Below are 25276 nucleotides of genomic sequence, written 5' to 3'. Positions count from 1 at the left end.
CAGGTGTTAGCATCTTTCGAATTTCGTAAAGGGAGGGACATTCGGCCCATAAACTTGCCCGTATCTTGCAAAGAGAGAGGGTGGAGCTCCTCGTTCCTGTTCCGCTCCTTCTTCTAACATAACTTAATCTCTTCTCTTAACACTTACGGACCCAGAACTTAATCAAGAAGCTGACCAATTAGCTACGCAAGTCTTTAGTTCTCGGTTAACCGAGATTACTCCACAGGTGGAGACTGGTGAAATGCAGAGCCATATACAGTAAATGTATACGCATATATAGTGTAAATGGCTCTGGTCTGAGCTAAACTTACAGCTGGTCTTGGGGGGGAGTTCCTGCTGGTGCCATCTGGGTTTCCCTTCACCCACTGGGTGATCAGGTCTGCCACGCCCACCTTCAGACCCTCAACATCCTGCTGACACACACACAGACAGACGTCAACTCAAGCGTTCAACAAGACACTTCCATTCATTAGGCATTCCCTAGTCTCTTGTGACAGACTGTTACACATACAGTCGTGGTCCAAAGTTTTGAGAATGACACAAGTATTAGTCTTCACAAAGTTAGCTGCTTCAGTGTTTTTAGATATTTTTGTCAGTTGTTACTATGGTATACTGAAGTATAATTACAAGCATTCCATAAGTGTCAAAGGCTTTTATTGACAATTACATTAAGTTTATGCAAAGAGTCAATATTTGCAGTGTTGACCCTACTTTTTCAAGACCTCTGCAATCCACCCTGGCATGCTGTCAATTAACTTCTGGGCCACATCCTGATTGATGGCAGCCCATTCTTGCATAAATCAATGCTTGGAGTTTGCCAGAATTTGTGGGGTTTTGTTTGTCCACCCGCCTCTTGAGGATTGACCACAAGTTCTCAACGGGATTAAGGTCTGGGGAGTTTCCTGGCCATGGACCCAAAATGTCGATGTTTTGTTCCCCTAGCCACTTAGTTATTACTTTTGCCTTATGGCAAGGTGCTCCATCATGCTGGAAAAGGCATTGTTTGTCACCAAACTGTTCTTGGATGGTTGGAGAAATTATTTATTCGTTGCTGTGTTCTTAGGCAAAATTGTGAGTGAGCCCACTCCCTTGGCTGAGATGCAACCCCACACATGAATGGTCTCAGGATGCTTTACTGTTGGCATGACACAGGACTGATGGTAGCGCTCACCTTGTCTTCTCCGGACAAGCTTTTTTCCGGATGCCCCAAACAATCGGAAAGGGGATTCATCAGAGAAAATGACTTTACCCCAGTCCTCAGCAGTCCAATCCCTGTACCTTTTGCATAATATCAGTCTGTCCCTGATGTTTTTCCTGGAGAGAAGTGGCTTCCTCTCTGCCCTTCTTGACACCAGGCCATCCTCCAAAAGTCTTCGCCTCACCGTGCGTGCAGATGCACTCACACCTGCCTGCTGCCATTCCTGAGCAAGCTCTGCACTGGTGGTGCGCCGATCCCGCAGCTGAATCAACTTTAGGAGACGGTCCTGGCACTTGCTGGATTTTCTTGGGCGCCCTGAAGCCTTCTTCACAACAATTGAACCTCTCTCCTTGAAGTTCTTGATGATCCGATAAATGGTTGATTTAGGTGCAATCTTACTAGCAGCAAGATCCTTGCCTGTGAAGCCCTTTTTGTGCAAAGCAATGATGACGGCACGCCTTGCAGGTAACCATGGTTAACAGAGGAAGAACAATGATTTCAAGCACCACCCTCCTTTTAAAGCTTCCAGTCTGTTTTTCTAACTCAATCAGCATGACAGAGTGATCTCCAGCCTTGTCCTCGTCAACACTCTCACCTGTGTTAACGAGAGAATCACTGACATGATGTCAGCTGGTCATTTTGTGGCAGGTTTGAATTTTTTTGTTGTTGGGGGGATTAAGTACATTTTCATGGCAAAGAGGGACTTTGCAATTAATTGCAATTAATCTGATCATTCTTCATAACATTCTGGAGTATATGCATATTGCCATCATAAAAACTGAGGCAGCAGACTTTGTGAAAATTAATATTTGTGTCATTCTCAAAACCTTTGACCACGACTGTACATGTAGCTGTCCAGCACACACAATATATTTGGTTTTGGGTGCAGAGATTGCAGAGGTTAGGTACAGTGCCTTGCAAAAGTCTTCATCCCCCTTGGCGTTTTTCCTATTTTGTTGCATTACAACCTGTAATTTAAATTGATTTTTATTTGGATTTCATGTAATGGACATACACAAAATAGTCCAAATTGGTTTAGTAGAATGAAAAATATAACTTGTTTCAAACATTTCTAAAAAATAAATAACGAAAAAGTGGTGCGTGCATTTTTATTCACCCCCTTTGCTATGAAGCCCCTAAATAAGATCTGGTCCAACCAATTACCTTCAGAAGTCACATAATTAGTTAAATAAAGTCCACCTGTGTGCAATCTAAGTGTCACATGATCTGTCACATGATCTCAGTATATATACACCTGTTCTGAAAGGCCCCAGAGTCTGCAACACCACTAAGGAAGAGGCACCACCAAGCAAGCGGCACCATGAAGACCAAGGAGCTCTCCAAACAGGTCAGGGACAAAGTTGTGGAGAAGTACAGATCAGGGTTGGGTTATAAAAAAATATTCAAAACTTTGAACATCCCACGGAGCACCATTAAATCCATTATTTAAAAAATGGAAAGAATATGGCACCCCAACAAACCTGCCAAGAGAGGGCCGCCCACCAAAACTCAGGGACCAGGCAAGGACGGCATTAATCAGAGAAGCAACAAAGAGACCAAAGATAACCCTGAAGGAGCTGCAAAGTTCCACAGCAGAGATTGGAGTATCTGTCCATAGGACCACTTTAAACCGTACACTCCACAGAGCTGGGCTTTACGGAAGAGTGGCCAGAAAAAAGCCATTGCTTAAAGAAAAAAATAAGCAAACACGTTTGGTGTTCACCAAATAGCATGTGGGAGACTCCCCAAACATATGAAGAAGGTACTCTGGTCAGATGAAACTAAAATTGAGCTTTTTGGCCATCAAGGAAAACGGTATGTCTGGAGCAGTTTTGCCTTGAAGAATGGGCAAGAATCCCAGTTGCTAGATGTGCCACGCTTATAGAGACATACCCCAAGAGACTTGCAGCTGTAATTGCTGCAAAAGGTGGCTCTACAAAGTATTGACTTTGGGGGGGTGAATAGTTTTGCACGCTCAAGTTTTCATTTTTTTTGTCTTATTTGTTGTTTGTTTCACAATAAAAAATATTTTGCATCTTCAAAGTGGTAGGCATGTTGTGTAAATCAAATGATACAAACCCCCAAAAAATCCAGGTTGTAAGGCAACGAAATAGGAAAAATGCCAAGGGGTTGAATACTTTCGAAAGCCAATGTATCTCTCTTTTCATCCATATAAGGTTAAACACCATTAGGCTAGTTCAAGACTGCTACTCTGTGGCTGCATCCAGTCATTCAGACTTCCATGCAACTTCTCCCCAGTAACTTACTCTCCATTGTCCTATCACTCACCTCCTATGAAGCTAGCCTGTCTGCTACATCTGCGTGTAGGTTTGTTTTCTTTAGGGCTACTCCTGCGGTGAAAGCCATTAGGATGGTGCTAGTAAGGGGAGCGCATACCATATATCTCTGTGGGCAGGTTAACAGCTACTGCTACATACTATTGAATACCTCTGAGGAACAGGAGAGAGGGGCTGGGGGAAACCACACATTTGTGGTAGAGAGTAAAAATAAACAACAGCCTTAAGGGCCTCTGATCTCTACCGCCGTGGCTCACAGGGTGTCTGTTATTCATTTTGCCCCGGGTCAAGTTGCCATGCCGTTTCTGGTTACCTCAAAGAACCCTGGCCTGCACACGATGAATGAGATGCAGTAATTAAACACATCAGGGAGAGAGAGTGAGGGGCTGTGGCCTGGGGTGGGAGGACTATAAACAGAGGTGTGAGATCACAACCATACAATAGCATGGAGAGGAGCATTGGGACAGATATAATTAGACATCTGCACAGTGTGTAAATTTATTTTCAAAGAGCTAGCTAGGTATGTCTGTGTCTGTAGTCTACAGTATAACTCAAGGAAGCTACTGTATGTAAAGAGCATGTTTTGTATCCATACGCACCTCTGCTAAATTGTTGCCGCCACTCCACTTTATATATATACACTACCGTTCAAAAGTTTGGGGTCACTTAGAAATGTCCTTGTTTTCGAAAGAAAATCATTTGTTTTGTCCATTAAAATAATATCAAATTGATCAGAAATACAGTGTAGACATTGTTAATGTTGTAAATGTCTATTGTAGCTGGAAACGGCTGATTTTTAATGAAATCTACATAGGCGTACAGAGGCCCATTATCAGCATCCCGGAGTCGCCTCTTCACTGTTGAGGTTGAGACTGGTGTTTTGCGGGTACTATTTAATGAAGCTGCCAGTTGAGGACCTGTGAGGCGTCTGTTTCTCAAACTAGACACTTTAATGTATTTTTCCTCTTGCTCAGTTGTGCACCGGGGCCTCCCACTCCTCTTTCTATTCTGGTTAGAGCCAGTTTGCGCTGTTCTGTGAAGGGAGTAGTACACAGCGTTGTACGAGATCTTCAGTTTCTTGGCAATTTCTCGCATGGAATAGCCTTCATTTCTCAGAACAAGTTTTAAAATGATAAACTTGGATTAGCAAACACAAAGTACCATTGGAACAAAGGACTGATGGTTGCTGATAATGGGCCTCTGTACGCCTATGTAGATATTCCATTAAAAAAATCAGCTGTTTCCAGCTACAATAGCCATTTACAACATTAACAATGTCTACACTGTATTTCTGATTAATTTGATGTTATTTTAATGGACAAAAAATTTGCTTTTCTTTCGAAAACAAGGACATTTCTAAGTGACCCCAAACTTTTGAACAGTAGTGTATATATATATATATATATATATATATATATATATATATATATATATATATATATATACACTGTTCAAAAAAATTAAAGGAACACTTAAACAACACAATGTAACTCCAAGTCAATCACACTTCTGTGAAATCAAACTGTCCACTTAGGAAGCAACACTGATTGACAATAAATGTCACATGCTGTTGTGCAAATAGAATAGACAACAGGTGGAAATTATAGGCAATTAGCAAGACAACCCCAATAAATAAGTGGTTATGCAGGTGGTGACCACAGACCACTTCTCAGTTCCTATGCTTCCTGGCTGATGTTTTGGTCACTTTTGAATGCTGGCGGTGCTTTCACTCTAGTGGTAGCATGAGACGGAGTCTACAACCCACACAAGTGGCTCAGGTAGTGCAGCTGATCCAGGATGGCACATCAATGCGAGCTGTGGCAAGAAGGTTTGCTGTGTCTGTCAGTGTAGTGTCCAGAGCATGGAGGCGCTACCAGGAGACAGGCCAGTACATCAGGAGACGTGGAGGAGGCCGTAGGAGGGCAACAACCCAGCAGCAGGACCGCTACCTCCGCCTTTGTGCAAGGAGGAGCAGGAGGGGCACTGCCAGAGCCCTGCAAAATGACCTCCAGCAGGCCACAAATGTGCATGTGTCTGCTCAAACGGTCAGAAACAGACTCCATGAGGGTGGTATGAGGGTCCGACGTCCACAGCTGAGGGTTGTGCTTACAGCCCAACACCGTGCAGGACGTTTGGCATTTGCCAGAGAACACCAAGATTGGCAAATTCGCCACTGGCGCCCTGTGCTCTTCACAGATGAAAGCAGGTTCACACTGAGCACATGTGACAGACGTGACAGAGTCTGGAGACGCCGTGGAGAACGTTCTGCTGCCTGCAACATCCTCCAGCATGACCGGTTTGGCAGTGGGTCAGTCATGGTGTGGGGTGGCATTTCTTTGGGGGTCCGCACAGCCCTCCATGTGCTCGCCAGAGGTAGCCTGACTGCCATTAGGTACCGAGATGAGATCCTCAGACCCCTTGTGAGACCATATGCTGGTGCGGTTGGCTCTGGGTTCCTCCTAATGCAAGACAATGCTAGACCATGAACAAAAAGCTTATTTCTCTCAAATGTTGTGCACATTTGTTTGGCATATCAAGAGCTGATTAAACAGCATGATCATTACACAGGTGCACCTTGTGCTGGGGACAATAAAAGGCCACTCTAAAATGTGCAGTTTTGTCACACAACACAATGCCACAGATGTCTCATGTTTTGAGGGGTTGGGGTTATGGTGGCGGTGGGGTTATGGTATGGGCAGGCATAAGCTACGGACAACGAACACAATTGTATTTTATCGATGGCAATTTGAATGCACAGAGATACTGTGACGAGATCCTGAGGCCATTCATTCGCTGTCATCACCTCATGTTTCAGCATGATAATGCACGGCCCCATGTTGCAAGGTTCTGTACACAGTTTCTGGAAGCTGTAAATGTCCCCGTTCTTCGATGGCCTGCATTCTCACCAGACATGTCACCCATTGAGCATGTTTGGAATGCTCTGGATCAACGTGGATGACAGCGTTTTCCAGTTCCCGCCAATATCCAGCAACTTTGCACAGCCATTGAAGAGGAGTGGGACAACATTCCACAGGCCACAATCAACAGTCTGATCAACTCTATGCAAAGGAGATGTGTTGCGCTGCATGAGGCAAATGGTGGTCACACCAGATACTGACTGGTTTTCTGATCCACGCCCCTACTTTTTATTTTTTAAGGTATCTGTGACCAACAGATGCATATCTGTATTCCCAGTCATGTGAAATCCTAATGAATTTATTGCAATTAACTAATTTCTTTATATGAACTGTAACTCAGTAAAATCTTTGAACGATAAAGGAGCTATATATTTTTAAATAAGATCAACTTTGAGAACTAACAACCACCAAAATAAAAACTAGACAGTCAGGGGGAATCAAAAATTCCAAAAATGTCATGACCATTGATTTTGTTATAATGTTTGAGTAACTCAGATAGCATATGAACAGGGCATAAGCCATGGTAAAATGTATAGAATTACAGGAAATTAGCTTTAAAACTGAACATTTTCTCTCAGACCCATGGCAAAATGTGTAGCATTTCAGGAAATTAGCTTTAAAACTGTAAAAAATTTCTCTCTCCACCCCATGGAGAAATGTGTGGAATTGCAATTAATTAGTTTTAAAACAACAACATTTTGCCTCTGCGGCCAAGAGGAGGGTCTCTAGAAATGTTGGTCAGAGACAGCGCCATTGGCCACACCCACTACACGCCCCGCCCCCTACACTAACTTTGCCAATGCTGCTGAAAAATATCCTAGGGGAAACAACGATAAGGGTATATTTATGTTGTTGGGTGTATAATGTCGTGAGAAATAACTTGGACTTCTTTGACTTTATTCATTCATGTGTATGTAACGTCATGTTGGTGTTTCCTTGCCTTGGATGGTGTGCCTTTGGTCGGGCTCTGGTTCCAAGCCTCTCCAGCCTCAAACAAGTGCTTCTTGGAGGACACTGCTTCAGGTGACATTGGGATGTCCATCAGGCCCTGTTTGACTGCCTTGGCCTCCTGGGAGTACTACACAACAAAACAATGCAATATACTTTATTGACCATTTGCATGGAATTTGCATAGAAATAACAGAACTCTAGATCAAAAAGAATAATAATTTATCAAGCTTGTTCACTGATATTTATCAATTCTGATTAGGGGGAAATTAGTATGAAAATGAAGCACAGCAAGTAAAAATGTAGCACAATATAACATAGTTAGACACAATGAGTAACATAAGGCTGGATTCAATCTGTATTGCTGAAGTTCAGCGTTATAGCATGATTAAAATTTAAAGGCAATGTACCCGCGTTAGCGGAGACTGCATTCACGGTAAACACTGCATATCTGTCTGCATATCTCGGCTCAGTCGGAAATTACCTTTAAATTTGTAACCCTTCCGCGATACAGATTGAATCGAGCCCATAGTCTTCGGATTATGCAATAGTGGCTTGTGAAATACTGCCCTCACTAGAGAGGAGTAAGAGGACCCCACACTCTTATTCCCTCCCACACACTACTCCCATGTAGTTATAGTATGACTCAGGCATTACCGAGATGAGAAAGCATGCTACGCCTCAAGTGCACATCAATCCTCTCCCAAATGATAGAAGTGGTTTGACGGACTGTACCTGACTAAGGCCAGTTGACTTACTTTGATGTGTGAACACTGACACTCTAGCTGAGGCTGAGGTTTAACCACAGTATATACAGTAACTATGTATGTGTGAGGCTGACACAGTGCGTCACATATAGAGAGGAAGAGAAGGGGACAGAGAAGTCTGGCTCAATAGTCACCAGAAAGCATTCATCACACAGCCATCAATGGGGCCTCTGTCTGTCGGGAGGAAGGGAGGGAGAGAGGAAGGAGGGGGGAGAAACCAGGTGGGAGCTAACCTCGATAGCGTGGGTGTACTGCTCCAGCCTGTCATCGATCTTGGCGAGGAGAACAGGGAGCTGTGTCTTCTTGAAGCTGTTGCTGTATCCAAAACAAAGACGCTCGGTCAGTGAAAATGTTTGGGGGAAGAAAATAATACATTTTAAAGATCTCATCTGACTGGCTACAGGCCCACAAGTGAATGGGGATCATCCTTCCCCTCCCCTAATGAAATGTCCCTTTTCCACATTGTTTCAGAGTACAGTTGCGATACACCCCCTTTGGTAAAATGAGCCACTTGAATCTGCACTGCCATTAGAGAGTGGATGGAATTGCATGGCCTCTAGCAGCTTCTGTCAACACTGTCTTTCAGGCCCAATATGAAGCTTGCTCACTGACCACAGTGGGACCCAGTGCGAAGGACCCCTACACACGCACAAAGGCACACACACACACACACACACACACACACACACACACACACACACACACACACAGCCAGCTGCCTAAACCCCACTACACAAGAATCTCAGACATATACACTAAACACAAAAACAAACCATATGGGACTAATCTGGAAATACTGACCCTATTTCCTGCATTTCAACATGGCCCCAAAACCGTTTATATTTTAAAAGAGAGCTCCCATGAAAGGCATGTGTGAGTCATTAGCCTGATATGGCTGGCTAGTTTGAAAATGAAATAGCTTCTTCACAGGCATGGTAGGATTGTTTTAACCTCATAAACGTGCACAGCCCAGAAATCTTTATTTGCTCTGCAAATATGTTGAAATTGGGTTGGCTGAATGATGTCATGCTTTCTATCTGCATGAGCGAAGGCTGTTAAAAGTGAAGGGGTGAAGGAAGCTGTCTGTCACCCGTATTCTTCTCCAGAATGCTTTGATTCGGTCTAACAGTGTTTTGACACACATCATCACGGGAGTGCAACACCCACATCAAAGTACTATCGCACATAGTGATCCCTCCCTCCGTCCTAAAAAAACATCCTAGACTAAAACATGATGTCACACTCAATTCCTCAGATCTCAAACCTGCACCTTTTTTTATTTTTTTTATTTCACCTTTATTTAACCAGGTAAACCAGTTGAGAACAAGTTCTCATTTACAACTGCGACCTGGCCAAGATAAAGCAAAGCAGTGCGATAAAAACAACAACACAGAGTTACATATGGGGTAAAACAAAACAAAGTCAAAAATACAACAGAAATACATATATATACAGTGTGTGCAAATGTAGCAAGTTATGGAGGTAAGGCAATAAATAGGCTATAGTGCAAAATAATTACAATTAGTATTAACACTGGAATGATAGATGTGCAAGAGATTATGTGCAAATAGAGATACTGAGGTACAAATGAGCAAAATAAATAACAATATAGGGATGAGGTAGTTGGGCGGGCTAATTTCAGATGGGCTGTGCACCTGGAAGATAAAGTTTAGGGTGTCCAATAAAAAACGCATATTTTGACCAATGGGTATTTTTTTTAATTAAAAATGTATGTTAATTGTGTAGATAATCCTCTAAGGAAGCGAATGGTCCAACCTCATGACTCTATCATAATCCGTTCAAAAGTTGTTGGAGTTTTTACCATTGTAGGATGGCCAACATTAGGGTGACAATCAATGGAGGCCAGAGGGAAAAAGTGGGCAAAAATAAGGAAAATTCACTTCAGCTAGGCTGGATACTGTGCGAGAATTGTTATTACACCCTATTTTCAGTCACAGTCTTAATATTAATTAAACTCTGGCCTGGTCTCTACTACTCTAGCTGCTGAGAGCTCTTTACCACTGATGACTTACTGCAGTCAGACTGCGTGGAGCCATCCCACAGTCCAGAGCTATAGCTCACCAGCCACCAGAGAGAACCCAGCCAGCCACCTCAGGCTCCAGCCCTCACATCTGGTCAGAGTTAACCAAGCTATAAATCATCCAGGCTGACAAAGGTGATGCACTGAGAGAGATTTAGAGGTCACTGCTGGCCCTCTTTGTCTATGTTTACACACCAGCCATTTAGCCAGCATAGCTGCTGTTCTGCCTCAGATAGCAGCTCTCCATCCAGGCATCCGCCGAGAGGCCCAGTAAGACTTTGGTCAACCTCAAGATACAACGAAGCATTAGTGAGGGAAGGTATTTGAGAGTTCAATTACCTTACCTATGCACTCACTAAAACTGTAAGTCGCTCTGGATAAGAGCGTCTGCTAAATGACTGAAATGTAAATGTAAATGTTGTGGAATTTGTTTGTTTGCTTTGTGTTATTCATTGTGAAAATGCCTTGTATGCATGATGCTCACCTTTTCTTTAGGGACCGGTTCAAGGATTCTGTTCTTTCTGTGATCTGAAAAATATGAAAATGATGTTAAAGGTTATTGTTTTGGAATTAGAATAGAACAGTTGAAGTGTTCCATGACTTCTGGAATTGTCAGACTGGGGATTATCATGATCAATTTGATGTTAATCACAGCCCTGTATTTGGCCTGATGCAACAAATATCTCTTCCAAGTCAAACAGAGAAATCTTCTGCTGGTCTTTATCAACCGTTTCCATCCGCCTGTATCTGTCAGTTCGTATCACCAATGACAGATTTAATCGAACTCTGCCTCAGTCCAAGGTTTACTGCAGGCAAAATTATAATGCAATCAGGCTGTGGGCAGGCTTCCATCTCAAAAGCCATTCCTTATCTTGAATCTGTGTATTTACTGCAATACAGACTGAATCATAGTAAAGAAAAGGTGTTTGGGATTACAAGTCTTAGGCTAGTCATTATCAAAATACTAATACATTTGTATCAGAGGAGTTCTAGTTTGAGGCATGGTCACAATGTCCTGTCGTCTACCCTTGCTTGCCAAAGAGGTCATACTTCAACATATCCAGCACCAAGCTCTGGTTCTTCCCACACAAAAGGATCCTTTATGTTACTGTTCACTGTTCAGCCCTGGACCTGAATCAAAGAGCACAGCCTGTTGACCCCAACTCACCAATAATGTATTTTCTGCTGTCAAACTCTCATCATTCTCTCTCTGAAATCACACACACAAGCAGATGGAAGCTCATGACAGCACTAAGGATGTAGGCAGACTCAAGGACACCACCATAGCAACCCCATACCCAGAGAGGAAAGTCAACTTAGAAACAAAAGGCAGGAAGTAAAAGTTATAGTAGCTAGCTGAACTTGTTGCCCTTTTGTAGAAGGTGACTGAGAGTTTTTCTTCATTAGTGTTAATACAAGAAGTGAATTCATGAGAGATGAAGAGATGCATCTGACAGTAAATCAAGATCTGAGTGGATTTTAAACCCTGTGTGATCTGACAAGTCTAATCAACTGACAACAAGCAGGAACATTTTACACTACTCAACGCTTCACAACATGCCATGCAGTGCAAACGTCTAAATCCAAACAAATGAACCCATGGAAACACTATCTATAATACTGACAACTAACTATATTACTTAATACCCTACTTTTTAAACAAAGCAAGGTGGAAGGAGTTCAGGACAATAACACAGAACAGTGTAAACACAGGCTGTCACAGCGACCAGTCATTGGAATGGTGGTATCCTATTTGTACATAAAGGCATGCTGTTGGAGCAAACTAACATTACACAAACAGAGACAGGTGGTAGTATTGACACAAAATAGTGAAAACTGATTGACCATAAAGCTGCACATGTCCCACACACACACACACACACACACACACACATCACCTGATCATACTACATGCGCTGTGGTGGAGACAGTGGCAAATGCTGACATTTATAACACTCCCATGCAACTTACGTGATTGAAACTAAACGCAATGGCTGTAAAGATGGTATAAAGTCACATTTTTGTTCTTTTTTTTGTTTGTAGTAACAACAATATAGAAATACTGTATAGAGCACTCTTTTTTTATACAGAAAACCAAAGGTATCATTACCATTATCCATGATCTCAAAAACTCTCTTCTATATCATCACAAGAATCGTGCTTGTCATATATGACCATAGGCAATAATGACAAACCTGAGAAATAGATGGATGGAACAGAAATGTTAGCTACTGTACCTTGTAGATGGAGCCTTTGGGACTGAGCGGGCTAAACAACTCATCTCCGTCCACGCTGGAGGTACTGAGACTCTTCATCCTCTCTGCTGCCTCCATCCTCCTCCTCTCTATGTCCTCCTTCATCCTCCTCTTCTCTTCCTGTACAGGAAGACACACAATGGTTCAGTATCATACAAGAAGAGGAGGCACAACTCTCTACCACATGAGATCATAGCTACATTACACAGGTGTCATAGGCTCCTTTTGGAGAGCTTATAAGGCAAACAGGTGACTCATTTAGTGAGTGCTATCTTTAGCTGCTGTATAGTTGCTTAAGATATGCGGTGATGTGTTTATCATAGTGATAGGTTGTTCACGAACGAACAGCTCTTTTTGAATGGATCTTTTTGGTGAACGTCAGGAACCGAATCACATCGGTGAAAGAGCGGTTCATTTTGCTAACTGATTTGCATGCTGCTAGTACTGCTTTTTGAGCTCCAGACAACGATTATCTGCAGATAAGTTATAACAACATTCTATGAAGAACATTCTCACTGCAGGAACAATAGATAATGAGAGACAGCCTCATTCATGTCCATGCTCATTTTTGCAGTGCATAAAAAAAGAAAAATATCAAATTTCATAATTTGGTCAGGTAAAAATTCAATAGAACCAACTTTTAGGCTTAACATTAGAGATTTGCTATTTTTTCATGGTTCTAGGTCAATTTTTAAATAGCAACTGCCTCTAAAAAACAACTTCTCATTTAGAAAACAGCCTATGTGGCATCGATATGAGTCAGAAACATTTATTATACAGTCAAACTTGACTACAAAGTGTAAATAGGATAATTTTGGTCATAAAGTCATTCTTGTCCAAAACTAAGTTTTGTGAGACTTGTGGTTATGACTGCAACACAATGTAAATGAAGGTTGGGTTTGTTTCAATCCTGGCCACATGCTCACAGCTGGCAGCACACAAGTAATCATCAATTCAGAGTGCAGCTGCACGTGACCCAATTGTAATGCCCGTGGTACATTTGGGTTGACTTTAGATATCCCAAATAGCTTCACATCTCACAGCTTCACATTACTTAAAAACCTCAAACCAACTCTAATTGTGCTGTGGATTATGTATTAAACCACCCAGACACATCAAAGATACAGTCTTCCTTCTGAACTGAGCTGCAGGACAGGACTTAAACTGCTCAGGGATGTCATTGGTGATTTTAAAACAGTTACAGGGTTCAATGTCTGTGATGGGAGAAAATTGAGGTTCGTTCAACAACATTGTAGTGACTCAACAATGACTTAAATGACAAAGTGAAAAGAAGAATGCAAATATACAGAATAACAACATTATTGTATGCAACAAGGCAATAAAGTAATACTGCAAAAAACAAAACAAAGAAATACACTTTTTGGCCTAAATGTCACTGAGTAACTTCCTCCTTATTTTCAAGCATGGTGGTGGCTGCATCATGGTATGGGTATGCTTTACATCGGCAAATACTGAGGAGTTTTTCAGGATAAAAAGAAATGGGATGGCGCTAAGCACAGGCAAAATCCTACAGGAAAACCTGCTTCCGTCTGCTTTACACCAGACACAGGGAGAGGAATTCACCTTTCAGCAGGACAATAAGCTACAACACAAGGCCAAATAAACACTGGAGTTGCTTACCAAGAAGACTGTGAATGTTCCTGAGTAGCCAAGTTACAGTTTTGACTTAAATCTGCTTGAAAATCTATGGCAAGACTTGAAAATTGCTCTCTAGACATAATCCCCAACATCTTGACAGAGCTTGAAGAATTATGAAAATAATAATGGACAAATATTACACAATCCAGGTGTGTAAAGCTCTTAGTGACTTCCAAAGGTGTTTCTAAAATGTATTGATTTAGGGAGCGGAATACTTGTGCAACGACTATATTTTAGTTATTTAATTTATATTAATCATAAAAATAAAAATAAATGTACACTTTGACATTACAGAGTATTTAGTGTAGATTGTTGTAAACTGACATATGGAATTGTTTTAAGAAGGTCATACTATGGATCCTTAAGCTATTTGATTTTGAATTTTAGGACCCCTTTAGGTATAAAAAAATATATATAAAAAACGTTTTGATAAAATATTGAATTTAGCCTTTACTACTATAGCCCAGAAAAACACATTGAATAACAAACTCAAAAATGGCAAAAAAGACAGTCAAAAAATTAATCATAAATAAATATTTGTAGTTATTGCATTTTTTACACTTTTTTGGGCAGGCACAAAACTACTTTCATACTTCCATTCATTTTTTTAACCGGTACCGGTTACCTTCAGACGAGTCCCCTGACACTTGTGGGGGCTGTAGAGCAAAACGAAGATCACCATTGTGTTCTTTAGAGTCTCTCCTTTCCATAGAGTGGTCAGTTTGTAGGTCAAACTGTTCGGATGCTACAGATGTTTTCAGACGTTTTCGGGAGAAGACCGATTTTCGGGATGTCTCATCGTCTGACAAACACCACTCTAACTCTTCCACTTTTCACCGCAGATGCAGAAGTGCGACATTGGCTGATGTGGTGGATTGATACGCATATCTCTAGCTTAAACTGATGGATTTTGATGGGGATGTTTGTATTATGTTGTATTATGTTACTTAATACACGATAACATTTGAAGAACATTTGTGTGGTCCTCTGTAGCTCAATTGGTAGAGCATGGCACTTGTAATGCCAGGGTAGTGGGTTCGATCCCCGGGACCACCCATACGTAAAAATGTATGCACACATGACTGTAAGTCGCTTTGGATAAAAGCGTCTGCTAAATGGCATATTATTATTATTATTAAGAAATACAAGGGGTATGAATACTTTTGCAAGGCACTGTACACATATTGAAAGCATTTCATTAGAAAACTAAAAGGTGTGCAACATGAAAATATATCATTTACATTGAGTCATTTATTGACGGCCCCTAACTACCCCGGATATAGTCTATCCAAAGTCAAACCAATTTTGCATGAGTCGCACACCAGCCATCTGAAGCTAATTGGCAAAATAATTTGGCTGACTATTCCCACCTGCGAACACACAAGACACCCACATCAAACCACACTCCAAAACAACTCACGTTTGAATTCAGTCATGGCTGCCAGCATTTCTTAATGAACCAAATCTAAAATGAGGCCAAATTAGGAAGTGCAGTCGCCCTTTAAGAACTACTGAAGGAAGAGCCGTTGGGATCCAAATTAACGGCTCTTTGAACAGAGTCAAATGAACTGGCTTACCGAAAAGACTCAGAATACCCATCACTATATACAGTTTTGTGGTTAAAAAAATACTGTAGGTGGGAAAACTCTGACCATGGTTGCGGTGAAAAAGTTACTCTCCCTATACTTTCAATGCATTTTCCGGAAAAAGTGGGTAAACTGTCACAAAAAAGGTGGGTAAACTGCGTTTACTTGCGTTTACCCTGCACTACACCACCGGCTGATGTGTAAGATATTGAGTTTCATCTCTTTCTGTTTGTGTTTCTTAATGCCGAAGGCTATACACATTATGTATGTACACAGTAGTTGACCATCACCTCATCCTTGGCCAGGCGCTGCTGCTCCTCCTCCCTGCTCCTGCGCTCCTCCCCCTCCCTGACCTGGCGTCTCTCCTCCCTCCTCCTCTTCAGCTCCTCCAGCTCCTGCTCGGCCTCAGCCTGCTTGTGTCTGAGCTGCTCAAGCTCCTGGTTTTCCTTCTCCGTGTGGCTAGGTCGGATCTTCTCCAGCTTGGCCTCTAAGATGGCCTCTGCCTCCTCCTCAGGCTCGACCGCTGCAACTTGTACCACAGCCCTGGGAGAGATGGAGGGATAGATGGAAGGATGACTGGAGGAAAAAAAGAGAATAAATACAGGGGCAGGATTTCAATAAATATCTCTGTCTCCTAATAGTTTCCACCATCCTAATAGTTTAGAATGTGAAACGTCTAGGAGTCATGTAGGGGGGAATTCTGACCTGAGGTTATCACGCGTAAATGAAAGGTAATTCCCTTTTTTGCACTTTTCTCTCTACACGTATTCTGACTTGACCCGCTATTCAGTTGGGGTGAAGATCAAAGAAATTAAAGTGTGGCGGAGGTGTGTCTGCAGATACGTATTCTGACCTTGACTTAATTCCCTCATAATTCCACCACCTTTAAGCACGATGAAATAATGAATAAGGTCGAGCAACCTGTCGTTTCCAAGTGGAACAACATCTACTTAATTTTTTCCCCCATAGAAATAACACCATGCTCCATGCACTGTAATTTACAAATTGATAAGAGCTATAGATAAGAGCTAGGTAAATTAGTAAGCCGTTTGGATAAGGGGATTGTAAATATAAATTACAATTTTACCTTATGATCGCGAAAGACAAATGTGAAACGAGTCATATGGCAACAAACTGAAACATATCAACATATAACCTTTTCCGCAGTGAAGTTTATGCTGGCCTTATAATATGGGATGAAGTTTGGAAATGGCAATATAGCGCCAAACCTACCAAGTTGCTTTATGATTTCTTGAATGTTTTAATTATATGCCTGGACTTTTTACTGTATTATTTACAATTTGTATGATGTTAAATATTAGCCACTATCGGTAGCCACATACATTTCAAACGGTCACTGACTTTAATCTTAGTTTCTTTACATTTTGCATCATTAGCCTACGTCGTTAGTTTACCTTCCTTTCCTCTGTCACGTTCGTGTGGTTGTTCCTGAGGATCGCAAGCAATAGTGGATCATATTAGGCTAATGTATTACAAGTTGTGCAATCATTTCAGGCGTGTAGCCTATTTGAATCATTATGGAACGCAGACCATACGCAGCAGTTTAAACCTGAAACCTGTTGCGTGTTTCACGATGACAGTTCCATGATTAGTGAGGATTATTAGGGTAGCTTTATAGGACTACTGTTCAACCCCTATTGGACACTTTTCTCACCTTCCAATATTTAATGTATTGAACAATTGACTATGGTAACTTTCAGGATTAATCAAACCACTGTATTTGTGATACACCAATATATTTTCTTGCGTAAAGGCTCTCAAAACCAGTTTTTATTTATTTATTATTTATTCAATACTTTAAATACTAACCCTAACTAACCACAATTTGTTACTTTACAGCCTTATTCTAAAATGGATTAAATCGTTTTTTCCCATCATCAATCTACACAAAATACCCCATAATGACAAAGCAAAAACAGATTTTTAGAAATGTTTGCAAATGTTTTAAACATAAAAAAAGGAAATATAACATTTACATAAGTATTCAGACCCTTTACTCAGTACTTTGTTGAAGCACCTTTGGCAGCAATTACAGCCTTGAGTCTTCTTGGATATGACGCTACAAGTATTTGGGGAGTTTCTCCCATTCTTTTCTGCAGATTCTCTCAAGCTCTGTCAGGTTGGATTGGGAGCGCTGCTGCACAGCTACAGTGGCTTGCGAAAGTATACACCCCCCTTGGCATTTTTCCTATTTTGTTGCCTTACAACCTGGAATTAAAATAGTATTTTGGGGGGTTTGTATCATTTCATTTACACAACATACCTACCACTTTGAAGATGCAAAATATTTTTGAGTGTACGGCTTAAAGTGGTCCTATGGACAGATACTCCAATCTTCAATGTGGAGCTTTGCAGCTCCTTCAGGGTTATCTTTGGTCTCTTTGTTGCCTCTCTGATTAATGCCCTCCTTGCCTGGTCCGTGAGTTTTGGTGGGCAAACCTCTTTTGGCAGGTTTGTCGTGGTGCCATATTCTTTCCATTTTTTAATAATTGATTTAATGGTGCTCCGTGGGATGTTCAAAGTTTCTGATATTTTTCTGTAACCCAACCCTGATCTGTACTTCTCCACAACTTTGTCCCTGACCTGTTTGGAGAGCTCCTTGGTCTTCATGGTGCCGCTTGCTTGGTGGTGCCCCTTGCTTAGTGGTGTTGCAGACTCTGGGGCCTTTCAGAACACGTGTATATATACTGAGATCATGTGACAGATCATGTGACACTTAGAATGCACACAGGTGGACTTTATTTAACTAATTATGTGACTTCTGAAGGTAATTGGTTGCACCAGATCTTATTTAGGGGCTTCATAGCAAAGGGGGTGAATGTATATGCACTCACCACTTTTCCGTTATTTATTTTATATAATTTTTTGAAACAAGTAATTTTTTTCATTTCACTTCACCAATTTTGAGTATTTTGTGTATGTCCATTACATGAAATCCAAATAAAAATCTATTTAAATTACAGGTTTTAATGCAACAAAATAGGAAAAACGCCAAGGGGGATGAATACTTTTGCAAGGCACTGTATTTCCAGGTCTCTCCAGAGATGTTAGATCGGGTTCATGTCCGGGCTCTGGCTGGGCCACTCAAGGACATTCAAAGACTTGTCCCAAAGTAACTCCTGCGTTGACTTGGCTGTGTGCTTAGGGTCATTTTCCTGTTGGAAATCTTTGGTCGTGAACGCTCTGGAGCAGGTTTTCAACAAGGATCTCTCTGTACATTGCTCCGTTCAGCTTTCCCTCACTCCTGACTAGTCTCCCAGTCCCTTCCGCTGAAAAATATCCCCACAGCATGATGCTGACACCACCATGCTTCACCGTAGGGATGGTGACAGGTTTCCTCCAGGCGTGACACTTGGCATTCAGCCGAAATAGTTAAATCTTGGTTTCATCAGATCAGAGAATGTTGTATCTCATGGTCTGTGAGTCCTTTAGGTGGCTTTTGGCAAACTCCAATCGGGCTGTCGTGCCTTTTAATGAGGAGTGTCTTCCGTCTGGCCACTCTACAAAAAAGGACTGATTGGTGTAGTGCTGCAGAGATGGTTGTCCTTCTGGAAGGTTCTCCCATCTCCACAGATGAGCTCTGGAGTTCTGTCAGAGTGACCATCGGGTTTTTGGTCACCTCCTTGACCAAGGCACTTCTCCCCCGATTGCTCAGTTTGGCCGGGCGGCCAGCTCTAGGAAGAGTCTTGATGGTTCCAAACTTCTACCATTTAAGAATGATGGAGGCCCCTGTGTTCTTGGGGACCTTCAATGCTGCAGACATTTTTTGGTACCCTTCCCCAGATCTGTGCCTCGACACAATCATGTCTCGGAGCTCTACGGAAAATTCCTTCGACCTCATTCCTAGTTGTAGAAACATCTCAAGGATGACCAATGGAAACAGGATGCACCTGAGCTCAATTTCGAGTTTCATAGCAAAGCGTCTGAATAATTATGTAAATAATGTATTTCTGTTTTTAAAAACAAGAAATTCTTAAAACCTGTTTTCGCTGTGTCATTATGGGGTATTGTGTGTAGATTGATGAGGAAAATGTTGTATTTAATCCATTTTAGAAAAAGGCTGTAACATAACAAAATGTGGAAAAAGGGATGGGGTCTGAATACTTTCCGAATGCAGATCAGAGTATTTTTACATCTACCAAGTGGTGCTGAAAAGGAGACGAATATGTGTGCATTTACATGACTTTCTTTCATTGATCCCTAATATTCTGAACTGTTTTCTCCATATATTCTAGTGAGTCTGTCGAGAAAATTCAAATGAAAGGTACACCAAATTTAAAGGGATGGCTTTAGATTAATGTACTTAAAACGCTGCTGAATGAAAACTCCACGAGAAAATCTGTTGGCCAGCAAGTGGGAGGGTTGAATTATATGTATTCAGAGCACGCAAGGGAACAACACCTGCAATGCCCATTACGCATCTGCATAATGTAAGTCTGAATACCAACTACTGAGAAGTGCATAAGAAAGGCGTACAGTCTGAATCCGGCCCAATGTGAACTGCAATGTGATTTTCTTGCCGTGTAATTGAATGTGGAAGCAGATCTAGTGATACATATCCATAAACCATAATTCACCATGATTTACCTGGGAGCCCTTAATTTGGTTTTGGCCATGTATGATGTAAATTCCTCCCCAGCTGTGTCTCCGTTGGTGTTACCATGCTTTGTCTCCGTATGCAGGACAACTTGGGATGTGTAGGAGACCTTCACATCTTTTCTCTTCTCTTTCAACTGGGGCTGTAAAGAACATTAAACATCTCCCTGGTTGACTACTTCAAGGACATACATTTTTAAATAATCATATTCATAATCATATTACATTTCTTAATTAATCACATATTAGCATATAATTACAAATAAAAATATTTATTTCAGTAATGCACAAGAGTACCTTCTCCTCAGCATCTGGTCTTTGGTCCTCCTCTCTCTTCTTGAGAACCCTAATTTGCTCCTGCCTCTGTTTCTCTGCCTCCTCTTCTCTCTCCCTCTCCTTTTGCACCCTCTCTTCTCTAACCACCTCCTCCTCTCGCTCCCTCCTTTTCCTCTCACTTTCCTTTCTTCCCAACTTCTTCTCTTCCTCATCCTCCGCTTCTGCCTTGTGTTGTCTCTGCAGACGAGAGGTGGATGTGGTGGGGGTGGCTGAGGTAGAGAGGGTATGTGGTGTGGGGGCCTTTGCGGCACCGTTCAGGGACCTCTGGTCCTGCTCCTCTGGGGCCTGACTGAGCTCCTCCATGCGCTGGGCCTGCTGCCGGCGTCTCTCCAGCCGCTGGGTCCAGTCACTGAAGCCCTCGTCCTCCTCCAAAGAAGGAGAGCTGCTGCTAGGCTTCAGATCACTCTCATACCTGGGACACAAAGAGGAGCATGGAGAGATAAAACGATCTTAGTGCCACAAGGGTTTTGGGAACTCAACCAAGAATAGCTAATGATGTTCATCTAAATGGTGACCTAACCTTTTGTAAGTCCATTTGTAGGCAATGGACAAAAAAAGGATGTTGGTGCTACAAATGTTTTGGGAAACTCACCCCTGGTCTGAGAGTGAAGTAGACTTTGCTAGCTACAGTTTATAACATGAAAGGCCTATAGGGGTGCTTGAATCCAAGGATTGCCTAACCGACCCCTAACTGAGCCTCAAAACATTCTAGTCAATACTAATTTACAACCCTTGACAATGTCAGGAAGTCCTTAAAGAATGTGACAAGGAAGAACAAATCCAGATAAAACTAGCCATCACGGCTATAATGTTCAATCCCCTTTGAATAAGTGCCTGTAAATCCAGAGTCAGATGGTGGAGAGAGGACTACAGCTTTGTAATATGACCACCATCGAGGTGTTTTCTTTGGCGTGAAACATCCCAAAGTGCCAAACTTGTTCTGTAGTATGTGGCAAACAAGGCTTCTATGGAATGTGCCAAACATGGCTTCTATAGAATGTGCCAAACATGGCTTCTATAGAATGTGCCAAACATGGCTTCTATAGTATGTGTCAAACATGGGTTCTATAGTAAAGTCTAAACATGTCAACTACAGTGTCAGTAAGAGCGACCGTGGCCCACACACAGCTTACAAAGCTGTCTCCCAGCGGCCCAGCGAGTGCTGGGGGGTGGAGGGATGGATAACAGGATGAGAGGTGTAAATGAGGACTGGAGCTGCTGAGCCCATCTATTAACACCAACAGGACCAAATCAAACACACAATGCAGGGAAACAGCTGGAACAGCCCTCTGTAGACTCTGGTGTTGTTTCTCCAGGTTGGTCCATATTGACATGGCTGTGGTCCAGATGAAACAGAAGATATGTTAACTACCCTTTCATCACCACACAGCCATTTTGTCCTCACCACAACACCTGCCGAATAGACATAGTGTTTTTCTTATCTTAGTTACAAAACGACCACAGTCACTGCACGATACCTGCCTCTAGAGTCTAGACTAACAATGCGTTGCTTTTCTTCTTATAACACGACCGCAGTCACCACACGATACCTGCCTCTAGACTAACACTGTGTTTCTTATTTTCTTATAACGCGACCGCAGTCACCACACGATACCTGCCTCTAGGCTAACACTGTGTTTCTTATTTTCTTATAACGCGACCGCAGTCACCACACGATACCTGCCTCTAGGCTAACACTGTGTTTCTTATTTTCTTATAACGCGACCGCAGTCACCACACAATACCTGCCTCTAGGCTAACACTGTGTTTCTTATTTTCTTATAACGCGACCGCAGTCACCACACGATACCTGCCTCTAGGCTAACACTGTGTTTCTTATTTTCTTATAATGTGACCGCAGTCACCACACGATACCTGCCTCTAGACCAATACTGTGTTGCTTTCCATACAACACGACCACAGGACATTTAGTAGTTTTATTTCACTGGGTGAACTTTACAGGGGTCTCCTCAGGTTAGTCCAAACATCTGCATCTGGCTGAATGACTCCATGAACCTTCTATCAATTACCAGAGGACGTGATTAACAGATTAGCAGCGCACCTCTACTTCTTTATTCTCTCCATCCCCCATTCATTAAAACAGTCCTGTAATGAAAGTCTGTTTCATCTTCGCAGGAGCTGGCTGAATGGAATGCTCCCACCAGGCATTCCAATGTTGATTAAACAGGTTAGCTACTAAAGTAAATTGATGTTTCCAGATGGCAGGTTATATATATATATATATATATATATATATATATATATATATATATATATATTATCAGAAATAATGGGCAGTAATTGTGGTGGTTGGATTCTTTAGGTGTTTCGTCATGTAGATGTTGTTTAGATGTTATGAAGTGGTTTGTTCTGGCACCAAAGACACTACGCTATAAAGGCTACAGGCACCTGTTGGAGAGGAATGTTTGTGCAATGGCTCTGACATGTCATGATACTTTAATGACTCTGAAAACAACAAGAAAGGAAGCAGGTCTGAATCTGGGCTGGCAATTACGTTGTTGAGAGAGCAGTGTCAACGACACAGAGATTGAATAACAGCAAACCCAAAACCAATCTTGACAGTTGTCTTGAAGTTTGATCTCTCTGAACTATTATTTATAAAGAGGAAAATTAAGGTTACTTGTGTAACCCCGGTTCTCTGATATTATGAGTGAGATACTGTATCTCACAGTGGGATTCACCAGAATCTCTAAGTAGCTCGAAGAACAAATCATACACGTCTGTCGGAGACAGACAGATCGAGTGGCGAATGAGGGATCCCCTCCCCTCATACTAAAGAGCCACTCGCCCGCACTCTGATCATTCTTGAGCATACTGAACTTCTTCTCACTCATATATCAAAGAACCAGGGTTACCCAAATAACATAAAGTTATCTTTCAATTATTTGTTTCAATAGTTCACAGTGGGATATGGCCAACTCCCGTATCGCACATGCTCTACAAATCCATGCAGTCTCACACATCAACCCTCAGAGGCCCCGACACTGAGGGCAGTATGCGCCAATGAAGGTACAGTGATGTCTAGTCGGTAGAACCTCATAAAAATATGAGGGGATGCCAAACAAGCAGCATCACAAATCTTCTGTAAGGAGATGCCCTTGAACAGTGCCCTCTGGTGAAGTGAGCACTCAGGCCCTCCGGAGGCTGGAACCCCTTACTATTCTAGGCCAATATAATAGCTTCCACAATCCAATGTGACAACCGTTGACGAGAGAGGGGCCTCCCCTTACAGGGAGGTGCCCAGGACACAAGGGTTGGTCGCTCTTGTGCATAGCTCTCGTCCTATCCAAGTATATGCGCAACGCGCACACTGGACACAAACGGTGGAGCCGCTCCTCTTCTGTAGAAGGGAAAGGCGGCAAGTGGAAAGCAACAAGCTCCAAGGCGAGACAATTGTAATTGCCGCTGACCTTAGGCAAAAAGACAGGGTTGGGCAACAAGGTAACCTTGGGAAATCCCCTGGCAAACTGTAGTCACGAATGGTGAACTGACAGTGCATGTAGCTCGCATTGCGAACCTAAGGGCGACCAGTAAAGCGGTCTTAAAGGAGGGGTATTTAATCTCCACACTTTCCAGAGGCTCAAAAGGCTGCTATGAAATAGCTTCAAGCTCAATAAACAATTCCCATGACGGGACTAAAGTTTGGGAACTGGATGTAAGCGACACACCCCCTTCATGAAACGACATAACAAGGGGTGTTTTCCCACCTTGTCCTTGTCTAAGCCTATATGACAGGCCAAGATAGTGGCTAGATAGACCTTAACAGTGGAGAAAGCCTTCCCTCTGTCCAAAAGGAAGCATAAAACCTCAGATAGATACCATTGGGAAAGGGGGATACCTAGTCAGTTATAAAACTGAATGCATTCAACCAAAATGTGTCTTCCGCATTTAACCCAACCCCTCTGAATCAGAGAGGTGTGGGGGGCTGCCTTAATTGACATCAGTACCCGGGAACAGTGGGTTAACTGCCTTGTTCAGGGGCAGAATGACAGATTTTTACCTTATCAGCTCGGGGATTCGATCCAGCAACCTTTTGGTTACTGGCCCAACGCTCCTACCCGCCAGGCTACCTGCCGCCCCGTTGGTAAGGAATGATCAGTTTTTGGTCACACTCCATACAGTGAGTGTATAGAAGGAGCCCTAGCACTCTGGATAGTCTCAATGACTCCGGGAGGTAAGCCTGTCGCATCCAGATTTAACCTCTCAAGGGCCAGGCCCAGAGGGATATGGTATCCGGTTAAAGGGGGGAAACTCTCTCTGATCGCTTGGGTCAGCAGATCCCTGCATAATGATCTCCGCTATCCAGAGCTTGCCTTGCCGTCTGAATACTTTCCGAAGGCACTGTATATCCATAAAAATTATACTGATTCATGATTTCGACTGGCTGAGAAAAGCTGCCTACCTCTGTCTCATCCTGACTCCTGACACTTTCATTACTATGGGACAGCTGGAGATCGAATTTGAATATTTAAACAATGTTGCAAACGTCAGAGAGACAGACAGCAAGGTTTATACAAATATAATAATAATAATATGCCATTTAGCAGACATCTGTTGTTGAAAACTAAATGTTAGTCTAAAAGAAATGTGAGATAATGTCTACCAGCTTTTTATAGTGGAGATTTTATAAATT

At 42.2% G+C, this 25276-nt stretch overlaps 2 protein-coding genes across 2 annotated transcripts in view; both read right to left on the bottom strand.

Moving 5' to 3' along the window:
- The window catches only part of LOC121531700 (caldesmon, smooth muscle-like), a 31909-nt gene extending 11229 nt beyond the window's left edge, over positions 1–20680 (bottom strand). Inside the window, exons 1-9 of the mRNA XM_041837079.1 lie at positions 20584–20680; positions 20278–20429; positions 15960–16245; positions 12407–12544; positions 11338–11379; positions 10654–10697; positions 8362–8443; positions 7354–7491; positions 312–410 (exon numbers count right to left, since the gene is read on the bottom strand). Of these exons, the coding sequence (XP_041693013.1) occupies positions 312–410; positions 7354–7491; positions 8362–8443; positions 10654–10697; positions 11338–11379; positions 12407–12544; positions 15960–16245; positions 20278–20306 (858 nt within the window). The 5' untranslated portion in view covers positions 20307–20429; positions 20584–20680. The remainder of the gene's footprint in view (positions 1–311; positions 411–7353; positions 7492–8361; positions 8444–10653; positions 10698–11337; positions 11380–12406; positions 12545–15959; positions 16246–20277; positions 20430–20583) is intronic.
- A 26-nt stretch (positions 20681–20706) lies between these two features.
- LOC123481397 (ladinin-1-like) overlaps positions 20707–25276 on the bottom strand; it is a gene marked incomplete at its 3' end in the record, with an annotated part of 34760 nt that continues 30190 nt past the window's right edge. The window contains exon 3 of the mRNA XM_045205192.1: positions 20707–21034. Coding sequence (XP_045061127.1) covers positions 20707–21034 — 328 coding nt within the window. The remainder of the gene's footprint in view (positions 21035–25276) is intronic.

The sequence above is a fragment of the Coregonus clupeaformis genome, chromosome 19 (assembly GCF_020615455.1).
Source record: "Coregonus clupeaformis isolate EN_2021a chromosome 19, ASM2061545v1, whole genome shotgun sequence".
Classification (NCBI taxonomy): domain Eukaryota; kingdom Metazoa; phylum Chordata; class Actinopteri; order Salmoniformes; family Salmonidae; genus Coregonus; species Coregonus clupeaformis.
Note: the sequence above shows the minus strand (reverse complement) of the source record. Positions and strands in the feature narration are given on the sequence as shown.